General features: G+C 41.9%; 1 protein-coding gene across 4 annotated transcripts; it reads right to left on the bottom strand.

Annotated features, from left to right (window-relative positions):
- Positions 1–671: 671 nt before the first annotated feature.
- On the bottom strand, positions 672–15,283 carry b3galt2 (UDP-Gal:betaGlcNAc beta 1,3-galactosyltransferase, polypeptide 2). Of its 4 annotated transcripts, none has more exons than XM_030727760.1 (3): positions 14,469–15,283; positions 4,626–4,678; positions 672–2,910 (listed from the first exon to the last, which is right to left on the bottom strand). In XM_030727760.1, the coding sequence occupies exon 3, from the start codon at positions 2,723–2,725 to the stop codon at positions 1,391–1,393; it is 1,335 nt and encodes a 444-aa protein (XP_030583620.1). In that variant the 5' UTR covers positions 2,726–2,910; positions 4,626–4,678; positions 14,469–15,283; the 3' UTR covers positions 672–1,390. The 4 variants fall into 4 exon arrangements, with proteins under 4 accessions (XP_030583620.1, XP_030583622.1, XP_030583621.1 ...); XM_030727762.1 differs by lacking the exon at positions 14,469–15,283 and adding an exon at positions 11,898–12,166; XM_030727761.1 differs by lacking the exon at positions 4,626–4,678.
- Positions 15,284–15,736: the final 453 nt, after the last annotated feature.

Raw genomic sequence — 15,736 nt, 5'->3', positions numbered from 1 at the left:
GGAGACACCGTTTGGCTGCTAGCTCGCTGCTGCAGCTATCAGATATCAGTGATACCACTGAAATAGGTTTCACCATATAAATAAATGTATTAGTTTTGCGATTGATGTTCTGTGTAATTTTACATTGAAATCCAATCACTTCATAATATAATGTAAATATATTTTACAGCCTTAATTATAACTTCAGACCCGCTGGATATCAGTAAACTTTAATGTCAATTTTTTTCCCGACACTATTTGATGGGAAAACCTGAACTTTTGTTCCCTACAATGACGGGATGTGGTGGCTCTGTTATGCAGGGAGGGACTTTTTTTGGTTTCGGCCCACTAGTCCCTGCAGATGGAAGAATCGGAAATAAATGAACATAAAGTTTATCCTACTGTATGATGAAATATTTCTATTCTGAGGAGAGTGATATCTTCAAGTTTGAAAATGTGCCTGTCCATAAGGCTCGAAAGCCCACTGAACTGTTTGGGTGTAAAAATAATAATGTGAAGCAAAGGCCAGATCTCAGCCCAACTGAACATCTGTGGGAGATTTTGTACACTGTAGCTATTCTGCTAACGTCTGGTGGCCCAACACCTTAGACACTTCATGTTGTGTAACGTAACAAAGACGGGCTGTGATGAAGAACCCCAGACAAAACAGACACACACTGCTACAGACAAAGTGAATTTGGTACATTTAATCGTTAACTGATTCATTGCACATTTGCTCAAGTGCAGTCATAGTCAATGTAAAGCTTTTAAAAAATACAATCTCAGTCATCTCTGATGTGATTCTGGGTGCTTTCATGTTCATTGTTTTAAATAAATACAGTATATGACAGATAAACCTTCTCTTTAGAGTGATATTCATTGATAGATCTGGAAAGTAAACACTGAGAAACAGGGCAGCATAACTGGTCAACGTCAAAGATTCATATCATTCATTCATATTTAGGTAGTGTAACTTTTCGACATAGTACATGTACATTTCCCTTTGTCTTTGTAAACACAACTGTGTCTTAATGTTTTTCTCTTTTTTTTTGAGTATTCATAGAATGTGACATACTGTACTACCCTTTAGAGAAGAGCATAAATTACCACCTTTCCGTTGGCACCTGAATTATCATAAACTCCTGAGCTGCAGCTTTTATTTGCGCATGCTCCACTTCACACAGAAATGTCCCCCATTCCCCCTTTTGGAAATAGCTCGATAGGTTTACAATACATAATTTTTTTAATTAAAAAAATAGTTTGGATCAACTGTACACAATACCAAAAACAATGTGCTTTTCCCCATATAGTGTAGAGTGCTGAGTTCAACATGCCCTTCACTGTCTGTAGTTACAGTGACTTCTTTTTTTTCTTTTTTTTTGTTTGAGGCAGGTAATAATCATAGGATCCCTCATGGAGGCCTCTCTCCATGAAACTTCCGGTGTCTGTGCCTGCCGCCCTTTTCCTTGGTCATGTTGATGCAGGCGTTGTGCTTGTTGCTTTGCAAGTGGTTCCAGTACTTGATGAGTTCATTGGGATGGAACTGATGGGATGTGATGAGGTGGCTGTACTTACAACTGGAGTAAGACACACGCCAGTGGTTGAATAGGAACTCGTTGGGAGGGGGTGCTGGTTCAATGCGCAGCTTCGCCAGGCAGATCCCCACGTAAACATCCTCCAGGTGCAGCCTGCGTATACTGAGTGAGGCCTGGTAGATCAGCTCGGCCATGTCCCCTGAGAACACGTACCCCGTGCCTGAGCAGAATATCGGGTAGCGCTCGCTTGGATACACCTCTGGTGGCATGTACCACTTGCTATCTTTGTTTCGGTTTGGTGCATATCCCCTCATCAGGTAGCCAGTGAAATACCTCTGCTTGGGAGGCATCTCGGGTTTCAGCAGCTTCTGGATGAGATACTCTGTATTGACAAACATGTCACTATCTGTCTTCATCACATAGGAAGCATGTGGACAATAGGTAGCTACCCAGTTCATGCCCATCAGAGTTTTGATGGTCAGGTTGTAGTAAGTGTCCTGATAGTCCTGTTGAATGATATCGTGGTAAACGCGGCTCTCTTCCTCGATGCTGCTCTGAAGGAAGGTGTCCGTGCTCTTTCCTGTGCCAAGTAGGAAAAGACGGACAAACCCCAGGCCCATTGCCACGCTCTCATTTCCCCACGTCTGGCGGATTGCATTGCGGGCATCGGCCTGTCCTGGCTCTGCAGCGATGAGAAGGATGAGAAAGGGTGTACTGTCCTTGCACTTGAAGGGCTCATTCAGGATGTATCGATAGGGTTGAGCACTAAGCCTCCCACCTACACCCATCTCCTTCTCTAAAGTGTTGTTAGTACTCATGGTGTCCCCCAACCCCATTACACCCGCCCTGGCTCCTCCACCTCCACCTCCTCCTCCTCCACCTGCTGCCTCTCCTGCTGCCCCCTCAGCCTGCTGAGAGCTGAGGTTGAGGAGAGGCTTTGGTGCTACATTCCCTGTCTCCCTCCAGAGGCCCCTCAGGGAGTTGCTCTGGTTCGCCTCTCCCTTGGGGCTGCGGACGCCCCTGATGGTATACGCAAGCGGGTTTTCGCGAGGCCCACTGTGCCCTGGTAGCCAGTCTTGGTGGCTGAAAAATAAGAAGATGGTGAAGAGCAGGGCCAGCGAGAGGAGACCAGCCACATGGGTCCGAAAGAGGGAACGCTTGACGGTCCAGGTCATCTTGATGGGACAGCAGTGCCGCCGTCTCCACTGCATGATGCAGGTTGGGGTTGCAGGAGGCTGTTGCTGCTGCTCGAGAATGGGCGGCGGCGGTCACATACAGTCACCTCAAACATGTGGTTGTCAACAATCAGAGGGTTATCAGAGGTGGCAGATGGGTTGGAGTGAGCCTCCCGGTGGAGGTTTGAATCCCCCAATGTAGCTTGGAACAAGGTTAAAATCTGAAAAGAGAAAAAGGAAACTGAGAAAACAACTTCAGAAGCAGCCCAAAAAAACCTCCTAATCACTGGCACTAAGCCACGTCAATTGTCTGAGTTTCAGATGTGGTTTTTATTCTACTTGAGGGAAAGAACTGAATTCAATTCTTAAAATTTTTTTCTATGGGTTGTTCTACACACTTGAGTGATTCTGAATACATTGCAAAACTCCCAGTTAGAGCTTTTTATGGATGCGGTGTCCATTATGGCAAATGGCTCTCCTGGTAAACTGACTTAACAGTTTGAAAGAAAGTAGCTGAATCACTGACAGCATTGTTGCATCTTTGATTGGACAGGGACGAAGAACATGGCAGGGTCTGGCTGCTGCTCTGAAAATTATGCATAGGGTGCATCAGTATGGTTGAAAACAAGCACTCCCAGGTGTGTATCTAGTTGCAGAGATACAGAACACATTCTGAATAATTCTGTCTCATAGTACACACAGCTGACAGCCATAACTTTACGCAGTGACAGAAAATACATGAATTAGGAAGTGATCTCACAGTTAAAACAGTGAAGAATTGGAAATGCTATGATTGGTGGAAGCTACATTTTGAGCTGGCAGATTGGTGCTGGGCATGGTGAGATGGCAGTTCCTTTTTGCATGTCATTACTCAGTTTGATGCCTGGGGCAAAATATAAATTGCAGGTTTGGCTCAACGTGGTGCCAGCTAATGCTACTCTGAGACGCATGGGCAAGCAAGTGTCATCAGCCCCCCACTGTGCATCAACACCTAGGGAGGAGATGCATCTGTCAAAATGAGTTTTCAGGGTCCAGTAGGCAGCGGTGCCTAAGCCTGAGCCAGCCTCTGGCGATAACAGCCATCACCAGCCATTCACCTTCTACCTCCAGCTTATCAGTGCTGCCTACTGTCTAGTTGGGATAGCCCAGGCTGCTTGAGGTCGGAACATCCATGAAGATGACAGACAAGGAAGCATGCATGTAAACAGGCACACATTGTGGACAAAATGTAAGTGATTGCATGCGCTGTCCAACAGGAAGTTGTACACCGAGAGATACATAATGGTAGGCATGCACAGTATTCAACCGATAGACCAGCGGCTTAAAGAACTCTCTATGGTAATCAACGAGGAAACACCCAAACCTCAAAAAACTAATCGTTTGCTTTGGTTCCATTTCTGCCAAAGTTATATTCACATGCACATGTGCCATTTGTCTAAGTCTTTTCAACTCTGAAGTGTAATTCATTTGTGACTAAACTCTTTTTTACAGATTGCCTGCGTCAATGCAGCGTCTGCGTCTTGTGTTCTGGCTGTGTTGTCCAACTGTACCATTTGACTAGGTCATTATAAATGGTTTCCAAATAGTAATAGTCCTTTTGTTATCCAGTACTGCGCAGAATAATTAACAGGAATTTTAGAAAACACTAACCAAAACAAGAATTCATTAAAAATACAAACAAATGTAATTTAAGTGCAACAATATCCACATGGCGGCTAGCTTCACAGGGATTTTGACATTAATAGAATAGAATAGAATGCCTTTATTGTCATTATACAGGATGTACAATGAGATTGGAGATAAGACTAAAAGAACAGTGAGAAGACAACATATCAAGCCAACAATATTAACCCTGCAGATAGATAACACAAAGAACAAGCCAAACATGCCAGGATGTGGTTCAGTAGGTGGATGTGTTCTCAGCTGAATAGTCTACCTGGATGGTGTGCATGTAGTTCTGTAATCTTGGCACAAATGGAACTTCACAACCTACAAACCACAAAAACAAAAAACAAAATCAAGCCAGTCCTCTTGCACTTATGCATGCATGTTAGTGTCATGGGACCTTTCCCAATAAATATTTTAAAAATCTTATTATGTTACAAATTACAAAGCTAAGGTCTAAGTTGGTGACAAGCTCAACTCTAACCCTAGACAGTTGGAATATATCATTTTGGTTTTAATTAAATGGTTCTACCAAGTCTCTGCAATCAGGGAACAAAGAAAATAATCACTCTGACACATAAAAAAACTATTCACATTTTCCCAAAAAAGTCTGTTCTGTTCCAAAATATAGGATTAGGGTTAGCGCCTATTAGAGGAGATTTGTAAATGCAGTTTTGCGAAGCAGGACTTGTCTGTAAAGACTTCGGTATGCACACACCAGTTCATCAAGTCACCAAGGAAAACAATCACTTGGCATAAACACAACATTTCCTCTGCAATATACTCAATCAAGTGCACAGCAAACAAGACACACGCAACATTTTTGTTGGGTTCGCCGACACACAAACCCAAAACACAATGCAGAAGAGATTTAATGATACCCGCAGCAAATATGCTGCACACATAATCACATCTGTGTACAGATGCAGACAAAAGATGCACGTGTGCATCACACATAATTATATACACACTTGATGCAAACATAACCATTGCTGTCCACATTAAAACACACACACACACACACACACACACTCTCTCTCTCATGCTGGCAGTAGACACACATCGCTAGAGAAAACAGAATATGCCAGCAAAAACTTGGAGGTTGTACTAGACTCTAGTGAATATTAATGTAGCAGCAGAGTAGCAGTCTAGAATCCATCCTTCCTTCCTGGCCATATTAATTTACTGCCTGCCTGTATTGCCTTTCTTGTTTGTTTGCTTGCTTTTTAATAATTTGCAGATACCGAACAACAGAGCAATAATTTGTGCAAATGCTGCATGCCAGCTTGGTATGAGGGAGCTGTTTTTTTTTTTTTTTCTTTTTTCTAAACTTCCAATTTTCATTTTCCTGCTATGTTTGCTCATTCATCATGACAACTGACAAGGAACACGATAACCTTTTCAGGCGAGTGTGCTTACCCAGCGCAAGCAATTACAGGAGAATGAGAGGGGCCTTGGCCGGCTTTGTTTTAAAGGTTAACATACTTTACATCGAAGCACATCCAGCGCTTGAGAGATTTCTGCTGTCAGCTAAATGAACATGTAGTTCTGTGAGCCCTGATGAAGAGTCCACACACAGAGGCACATACACAGAAAAAAAAAACCCACGTACGCATGGGTACACACGCGAAATCTGACAACTACCCCACCCACAGACTCGCATGCAGGCGACCCTAAATGGATTTCTTTCATTGTTTTGGCCCTAAATGCCAATTTCACCAGGAGATCAGGCATCCATTTTTAATTTTAAGCAGTACAATTTAATCTGCCAATGCCTTTCCTCATTAATTCATTTTCTTACCTCACATCAATGTTCCTTCTATGCAAGCCAATTAGTTACACTAGCGCTAATTAAAGCCCCAGCGATTCAGCAGTGGTCAATAGTCAGAACGACGCCTGCGGGAGTGGCGCTGTGGTAACATGCTAAGCATACATTATAATGCTTTCTCTGTCACCGTGTCAGCCTCAAAACCTGGAGGAAGAAACTTCCAAGGTTCACACACCATCCTCCACAGTTTGCTTCCTTTGTTGTCATGCCTGCGCACGCAGCCTAGACTGTTTTTGCCTCAACCATGTGTGAGACGCATGCAAAACAAGCTTTGCCGATGTCAATGAAGATATGACCTTCATTTGGTGAAAAAGTGCACTTTGTGATAGTGACACATATTCCCGAGGAAAACGTCTCCCATTTGTGAGCCACTTAGAGCAGCTGCTCACCGAAATTAGAGGTTAAATTCTGCTTCATTGAAACAGGTCTGATTGATTATGTGGTTCGTTTGAGGCCCCGGTTTCCTATAATAACACTGCCTTGAAGCAACTACTACATTTATGATTTCTTTTAATATTAAAGTAGTGTTATGGCACACCGCCTTTATTGGAGTAAAGAAAACTCAGGGCTCTCTAAAAGGCATTAAAGGCTAAATGAGACTAACAAAGAAATCCTGACTTGTGGCTCAATGAGAGCTAGATGCTGGAGTGGAGCACATTGTTAACACAATGCCACAGTCTTCCATGGAGTGGACGTCCCAACAAATTCACCCCAAGGTCAGGCCGTCCGATGCTCAGAGAAGCTGCAAAAAAGCCAAAGACCTACACCTCAGACTCTAGAGGCCTCAATTAGCATGGTAAATGTTAAAGTTCATGACAGTATAGTCACAAAAAGACTGAACACATATGGCTTGTTTGGAAGGGTTGCTAGGTGAGAGTCTCTTCTTTCTAAAAAGAATATGGCAGCATGGGTTATGTTGCATTTGAAAAAAACACAAGACTTCTGGAGCAATGTCCTTTGGACAGATGAGACCAAAGTGGAGATGTTTGGCTGTAATGCACAGGGACGCGGTTGGAAGAAAACGAACACAGCAAATCAGTACAAAAACCTCCAACTGACAAGCACGATGGAGGAGGGATGATAATTTTGGCTTATTTTGCAGTCACAGGACCGGGGTACGTTAAAGTCACCGATTTGACCGTGAATTCTTCTGTAAACCTAAGTATTCTGGAGTCAAACTGAGACCATCTGTCCGACAGCTACAGCATGCCTGAAATTGGTTCATGCAACAGAACGATGGCACACCAGCAAATCTACAACAAGATAGCTGAAAAAAAATGAAGTTGTTGCAATGACCCAGTCCAAGTCCAGACATCAGCCCGACTAAAATGATATGACAGGACCTTAAGCAAATGCCCATAGATGTCAATGAGCTGAACCAACACTTGATAAGTCTCTCACAACAATGTGAGAGACTTATCAAGTTGTACAGAAAATAATTACTTCCTGTTGCTGCTAAATGTGGTTCTACAAATTACTGTACCATGTGGTGCACTTAGTTTTGACAGGACTGGAGAGTCCTGTCAAAAGCATTTTCTTAACTTTAAAAATAAATAATCACAAGTACAATAATGTCAAATACAATAAGGTATACATACAACCTAAACTAAGGCATAAAATAAAATAACATTTACTCTGTCTTCTTGGAAGGTTTTCTTACACTATTAGAGTTATGATGGTGTACATATTAATAATTAATGTTAATAATAATTCAGTGTCCAACCCAACAGCCCCAGGTCAGTGGCTCAGAGTTTTACTGTTCTACAAAAAAAACCCTTTTATTTTTATATTTTTAAACATCAATACAATTGTATTTACTTAATATGTTTTATCTATATTACTCTAAATCTGCTAAATAATGTTACTAAAGCCTTGAAATAAATATGGTCTAGACACCCCTTGTCCCCCTTTTGGACTCACCCCGGCTTGCCGCAGGTATCGCTGCCATATAAGTCAGGAAGGCTGCCATCAGCAAGCTGCCTGATTTAAACACTGTATCAGACTATGTTAACAGTTAATTTGCTTATTTTACCTTATGTAGCTTTCCTGTAGATTTTCACTGTGTAGAACAAATGGCGGTGGTTGGGAGCAGCTACAAAGTTTGCTTTTCTTCACACTGGAGCTTGATCAGGTGGTTTGATGAAGGACTGCATCCAACGTTTTCCCAGTAAAGGTTTTAATGATGATTACAGGAACAAGCGCAACCAGTTTGGGTGCTAGAAAAATATTTTCTTCCACTCCATCCAAGCTCACTCTCTGGGTAAAAGCTCCTTAATCAACTATCTATAGTTGATAAGCACATTGGTTAGATGTGCAAATTACACCAATGTGTGTTTTTGTAGCTCTTACATCACTGGTGAAGTAGCAGCTGTTGGAACAAATCTAAAATCATACAAGATATGATGTTCACAAAATGTTTCCGGCAGCTATAGACTTCCCTATTTACAGTGACACCATCCAATTCAGGCTCTTCCTGTTTTATTTAGTCTTAGTTTACAGTGAATATTGCTTTTTATATTTCTGAGATGGAGTTATAAACTACAGCCCCTTAGCAAGAATTGCAGCTTTACCTGTTTTGGCTGTCTTAATTAAACTTACCAGTCACTGCAGCTCCAGTTGATAAAAACTCCTGTTCCTAAAAGTCTTGTTTAAAATAAAAAACTCACTGTGAGAACTGAGAACTACATGGATGCTCTTCATAACAGCTCAGTCACACATATCAATTGTAAACACCTCAACTTTTATTGTTCAGAATTTGCTTTTTTGCATCTTTCTCTTTTTTGGTTTCTATTGAAGCCACCATTTCCAGTACAGACACTTCATCTCCCTGTGATGCCACTACTGAGGCACCTTCGCTGTGGCTTTTCAAAACTCCAGTTTAGTGCTGTTCTCATGCTGCCACGTGAAGCACTTTAAGCTGCATGTTTTTATGAATGTGCCATGTAATTAAAGTTGGGTGAAGTTTTGCTGTTGTTTTCTTACTTCACTGCTATCTTTGCACAAACTGCAATGCACTGTTTATTCTGCCATTGCAGCTTGCACTTGCACATGATGTTTAGGATTTTTAATCTTTTGCTGTTGATCTCATCTTAAAATGAACATATCAGTGAATCCTGGGGTCTCACCTTAATCCCTCCTTGTCTTATTCACTTCCCTACTTCTGTTCAGCTGCGCTCCTCTTCGAGAACCTGTCACTGGATTTTCTGACTGTTGCTTGCCCTCTGATTGCAGTGAACAGTTCAACAAAACGAAGACTAGTAACTTGAGGTGAGGGGTGGTGTTCTTCCCTATTCTAATTTTTACTCTGCTACTCTCTAAATGGCCAACTGGTAGTTTCAGTTTATATTTAAAGAGAAGCAGGCTTTTCACAGTCTCTGAGCATATATATATCCTTACTTTAAACTATGTCAAGCATTTGTCTGTCTTGATTAGTCCGATGTTATTAGCCATTTCCCAGTCCCAATGCACCTTCATTTCACACAATCAACTAACTCTGATCCATCACTGTGAGTGAAAAACGGTACAAATGCTTTCAGCTGCAATAAAATAATCATTGTGGCCTTTCTTCTAGATTTTACAATAAAGTCTTAATATCCAGGTATCCATGAAAAAGAGGATCTACAAAGTTAGAAGTTAGTTATCTAGTATTCTATCTAAAGATGATTAACCCTGTTCTGACTGAAGTATTTTCTGCTAATTTGTTTTTCATCTTCTCTTCCAAAGTTATAGCAGTGACCTTTGGAGGGTTAGTTTAGTTAGTGATTTGCTACGTGGTGTCTAGCTACAGAGCTATAGTTATTAATATAAATACATTAGCACAGGGAAGATATAAAATGAGGGTTAAGTTTTTCCTCAGTGAAAGCTCATATTGAGGGTCCACAATGGGCAGAGACAAATGCCATCAGAGAGAATGGAAAAAACACAGACTAAGGGAGAGAAGGCAAAAATGTAATTACATGCTGCAGTTCGATATAAACATGTGCAGGGGTGAAAAGAACTGCTCAGAGAATACAGGAAGTCCTGCAGTAGTTTGAGCCTATAGCAGCATAACTAAGGGATGGTTCAGGGTCACCTGATCCAGCCTTACCTATAAGCTTTATCAAAAAAAGGAAAGTTTTGAGTCTAATTTTTAAACTACAGAGGGTGTCTGTCTCCCAAATCCAGTGACCACTGACTATATTTGGGGGGCTTGTTTCATTAAATAAAACAGGATGAAGTATGACACATTTAAAAAGACAGCAGCCTCAATGAACACAGTAGATACTTGGACCTGGAAAAAAGGTTGATTTGTCATCACTTTCAACTGTTTATACATTAGGGCTACTTTTTTCAGCCATTTATTCACCATTTAAATAAATATTTCCGTTCTAGTTCTTTGTAATATGTTGACTTTTTACTAGGACTTTTGGCTAAAAACATATTATTTAATACGTGTATTTTATATAGTTCAACCACTTATCCTTTAATAATTGATCCAATACTCTAGCTGTTTCAAGTATGCAGTTCATCTGTTTCTCCATTACTAGTGTCATAAAATGGCTCACAACATGGTTACGATTTGGGTTGGGTGTCCTTACTTGTTATACTTCATACAATGAAACAAGAATATGAACTGAAATGACATGAAAAATGACTTCAAGAAACAGGGATGTCATTCATATCTCACTTTATAGAAAAATTTTCCCATAACTTTTAGGTTTTACCATCTGTGTTACTTTAGGCTAACTATTAGATATCGCTGCTTGCTTATTAACTACCATTTTAAGCATTCAAACATACCCTATATGGACATAAATATTGGGTTACTTACATATTACACTTACAGGAGCTGTTTGGCCATAGAAACCCTTGTCAGCATGACAAGGCCTCTCACAGCTCCTGGGATTTTATGTTTAATAGGAAGCCCGAAATTGTCCTTGGAGTTCCCTTTTCCTCTTCTTCCCCCACACATTCACGCTGGTTGCCATTTTGCTTTCTGCAGCCCCGCAAAATCAAGCGTGAACAGGACCATCATAAGATTGCGCGTGATAGATTGCAAATTGTGGTGAAATAATATCATAGCGCAGCGATCTAGCGAGAGAAAAAAAATCAGTCTGGCATTAGTGACGGGGTGCGCCACGGCTTGCTAATTGCCAGTGAAATTCTCAGCCTGGCGCAAGACGACCTCAGCATGGCGCAGTGCCGGGCGATCAACCGCTGACTAGAACCCTGCCTTAGCAATGGGACTGAAAACATCTGAATTCATAGATTAGAAGATGTAGCCGAATACTTTTTTCATATAATCTATCTGCCAATACGTGCTGTAGTATAATAGTTTTTTGGGGGATATCTTTCAGACAGTTTACCCCAAAATCTTCTCAAGGACTGTCACTCATGGATGGAAATCACTGTCAGTAAATAAAACTTTTTAAAAAAGACAATAAATAAATAAATGTATGGAATTTCCTTCAGCTGTGAGTTTAATATACCCAAATAAACACTGAAATGAAAACATTGTATTTAAAACCCAGGGTACATTTAGGTCACTGCTTGTCATATGCCGTTTATAATTTATGTGATCTGTTTTAATTTTGATACCAGATTAACCGACTGGACCGCAGGTTATGCTGCTCCTTGTTTAAACTGGTTTTTCTGTGTCTGTAAACAGGCTGCAGGTGCTGATTGTGGAATAAAATTAAAGCAAAGCTTTACTCAGAAACAAGAAATCTCACTTACTTGTCGCAGTATATTTAGTCATGTGGACAGGTGGTTTTATCTGCAGATAACCAGTAAGACCAAAACCCAAACACAACAGAAGGAAATGGCATTTGTTGCACTTTACAGCTTTAAAAATACAACAGCCTTGTGTCTTCACCCCTGCCAAAACTAATGTCCTTATGTTTTTGGATAATCCACAGACTTGCTGTCCAAGAACTGAAGAAAAAGGATAATTTTCCGACCCTTTGAAAACGTTGTTTGCTGTCTGAGTCAGCCAGGAAAGGGCCGGAGGGATGGGGAGGGTTGAGTTCTTGCTAAGTGTTGCACAGCGGATGAGAGACGCTGGATGGCCAGCTGTGTTTTATTTTTATTTTTTTTAATACCCTACATCACTAGAGCCTGGTCAAATGTGGGCCAGGCCACTTGAGCCCTTCCGTCACATAACATGGCCATAGCTGATCCTTACAGGGTCAGCTGACCCAAATTACAAACTTCTCTGGTATCTAATTGAGGAGTGTTATTTATATTCTGGTTTTAAGATGGCCATCTCTTCAAACTGAGGGCAAAGAACAGGAACACTTTCTCAACAGACATTTTTGGGTTGTTTTTTTTTAGAGCTGATCCCTTGGATCAATAAACTTATACTTAATCAGGGAATATTTTATAATCAGTTAGGTCAGGTTAGGCCCAGTTATTTAATAAAAGTGCTCAGTTTGAGCTGTGTTAAAAAAATGCTATGCTTTCTTGGTAGAGGTGCACCGACAACAATTTCCTCGGCTGATTATGATTTCCAATTTTTCTCTAAGTTTGCCAATACTGATTTTTTTCCCTCCAGAATACAATTTTCTTTCTAAGAACTATAATTGACAGCATATAATCAAGAAAAGTCTATTTTTCTTCACGGAAAAATATTTTCATAATAAAAGTAATAATGCCCCCCCTCAAACTGCAGTAGATTACAGGAACTTCTCTCACACAAACAACTGAAAAGTGCTCTGCTACAGGGAAGAGGTACAAATAATAAACTGAAAATGAGCTGCTGTGCACCCACCTTTACCTGACACATTTTACCTGCTTTGATTCTTCGCTCTTAGCTGAGGCTGCTGGCTCTGAGCTCTGGATGGCTCTAGCTTTAGCCCCTTCTCCTTTGTTAGTTCTTTAAAACCTCCCAAGTTTAAATGTCTGATTGGGTTTACTGTTACAAATGTTTCCACTGCCCCCTCCGCGGTTTACTTTAGTGAACTTCGCCTCTTCACTCACAGTGAAGCGTCTCCACACCAACAACACGCCACTGTGTGGCTGTGAGTGTGCGTGTGAGTCTTTGCCTGGCCGATTCTGGTCGCTGCATCTCCATCTCTTAGTCTAGTGTGACATTAAATAATCTTTAGATGCTGCAGATCAAACAAGCGATCTGAAAAATATCACCTTAGATTTTAAAAGCTGAATAACCGATCTGCAGTCAGCATTCTGAGCTCCACAAATGTAATCCAGTTTTGCTTAAATTACAGCAGGCAATTTGTGCAAACTGAACCTTTACTACACATACTGTAGACATACAGTAAACATTTAGAGTCGTTTGCACCTTTAAATAGTTTTAAGTTAATGTAATGGCAGTCACAACATTAAGAATCGAGCAGCCTCTGGACTTTGACCTTTGGGAAATAAAACTGGCATCCACTGGAACTGTTAATATTATATGGCAGTGATGTACTTTTCCTCCGAGTGAGAGAGGATAGAAAGTGACATCCACTTCCACTGATTGTGCTGGAAACTCTCACCACCATATGTGACTCTCACGGTATGTTCTGCTTTAGCTCGTTAATAAAGCCCTGCACATATTCTCTTCCCTCGGACTCTTTTCGAGGATTCGGTTCAGACGCCACAGTAATAAATTATGAGGTGGTTTGAAAATTAGACCCCATTAAAGTTTCATAGTCTGGTGGGCAGAGTGAAGACCCAGATGGAGGGGGTTAGCTTTTTTTTTTTTTCTTTTTTCTTTTTGTCCATCTCAGCATTTAGCAGATATCCCCAAGTATGCACCGGTCTTCAGTGCCAAATGGCTCAGGCAGCTTGACGTGATGAAGTGGATAAAAACCTCTGTTAATTGAGTTGGATCAATGGAAAGTCTCTGGCCTTGCCTCTTGGCAGGTCCACATAGGGGTTTCCTAAACTTGATTTTATGGAAACTAATACAGCATGCACTACTGACCCCTTTTGCTGACACTGTACCTCCAGAAATCCCACACCCAAGGGAAAACTGACTCTGCTCCCGGCAAGAGGCAAAATTCATTCTTAATGAATGAAATAACAGAAGAAATAAAATAATTCTACATGCTGCACCTGCCCTTGCGGGGGTGGGGGGGGTGGTGGTACTTGCCTGTCACAGTCATTGGGGGTCTGGAAAGTGTCTGACAGAGAAAAGGATGTACGATCTTGGGACAAAAGGTGCATGGAGAAACTGATGGTTAGATGGGTACTCGTCAAGGCGGCTGGGAAAAGGTGGCTATAATAGAGGGGAAAGGAAGGCGGGGAAGGCTAAATGAATAATGAGGATGTGGGGGGACTGATGAGACGTGCAGGGATGCTTACCTCCTCCTCCTCATGCTGCTGCGGTTGCTGATAAGGCTGCAGTCGGCTGAGGGAGAGCGGGAACCCCGGTGCCTGTACCCGCCATCACTGGAAACAACCTGGCCTTTAGTTCCTCCCGTCCGCTCTTGCTCCCCTTTTTTTTCTTCTAATCGCAGTGACACCTTGGATGTGCTACGTCCCTCCTCGTCCTCATCTCCACAAGCTCAACAAACCTGCAGGTTTTGGTTCTCCTCCTGCTGCGACTCCTCCTCTCCTCCCTCTCCTCCTGCTCCTTGTGCCCGCTCTACACTGCTCCCCTCTACTTCATATGTTTCCCCCTCACCTTGCTGTTTCTGTGTTGTTTTCTGATCTTATCCAAGTTTACCCCCGCTGTTCAGATGCGTTGTTTAATGTAAAAATGAAGGCAAAAAAACACCACAGCATCCCCCCCGCACGTTTATCGGGGAGCCCGCTGAAAGGGTGGGAGAGAAGCGGCGACAGAGCGGCAGGAGTGCGGCTGGTACTTCACGATGCTCGGAAAGCTGGTGTGAGGCAGTAGCGCAGTAAAAAGAGCAGAATAGGGAAAAATATATATCTATCATCCCCCACATATAAGTCCAGTCACAGCCAAAACATGTTCCCCGAGTCCTTGAGTGGAAAAGAAAAACAATAACTCATGTACCTTCACCTCCCCGCTTCGGTTTTTCAGTCCGCCCCTTCTTGTTTTTCTTCTCCTTTGCTCCGTCTCGGACCGACCCCTGCCGGATCCCTCAGCCGGGTAAAGCACCTACTGGCCCGGTGAAGCTGGCTGTCAGACACCGCTTCACTGACAGAACTCTCCCACGTCACCGCATTCTTAGCGGAGCATCTCACGTGACCCACTTAGTCGCTCATGCTACCTTCAAGGGTTGTGGGTGAAAAATGTCCTCCCTATATTCTCTCTCTCACACACACACACACACACACACACACACACACACACACACACACACAGCGCGACCCGACTCAGGCTCAAACTGTGTTTCAACACATTCTGTGAAAAGATTGAGGATTATAATTATCCATCCATCCATCCTCTTCAATCTTCATCTTATCCAGTTCACGGTCTATTATGGTCTAATTTAAGTGTAGTTGTCCTGTTTTAAGGGGAAAAAAATGAATAAAGTTGCATCTGCAAAACTATATATTTTTAATGATGCTCATCAGGTAAACCAAAGATTTTAGAGGTCCGAATGATCTTTCAGGAATGGTGCTATTTTCTCGAGAACTGATTGGTCAATAGGCAGGGA

The sequence above is a fragment of the Archocentrus centrarchus genome, chromosome 4 (genome assembly GCF_007364275.1).
Source record: "Archocentrus centrarchus isolate MPI-CPG fArcCen1 chromosome 4, fArcCen1, whole genome shotgun sequence".
In the NCBI taxonomy this organism is placed as follows: Eukaryota; Metazoa; Chordata; class Actinopteri; order Cichliformes; family Cichlidae; genus Archocentrus; species Archocentrus centrarchus.
The sequence above is the reverse complement of the archived record's forward strand: the minus strand, read 5'-3'. Positions and strand labels throughout refer to the sequence as shown.

Coding starts and splice junctions, on each gene's coding strand:
- b3galt2 (XM_030727760.1), bottom strand. CDS start 2,725: ATGCAGTGGAGACGGCGGCACTGCTGTCCCATCAAGATGACCTGGACC.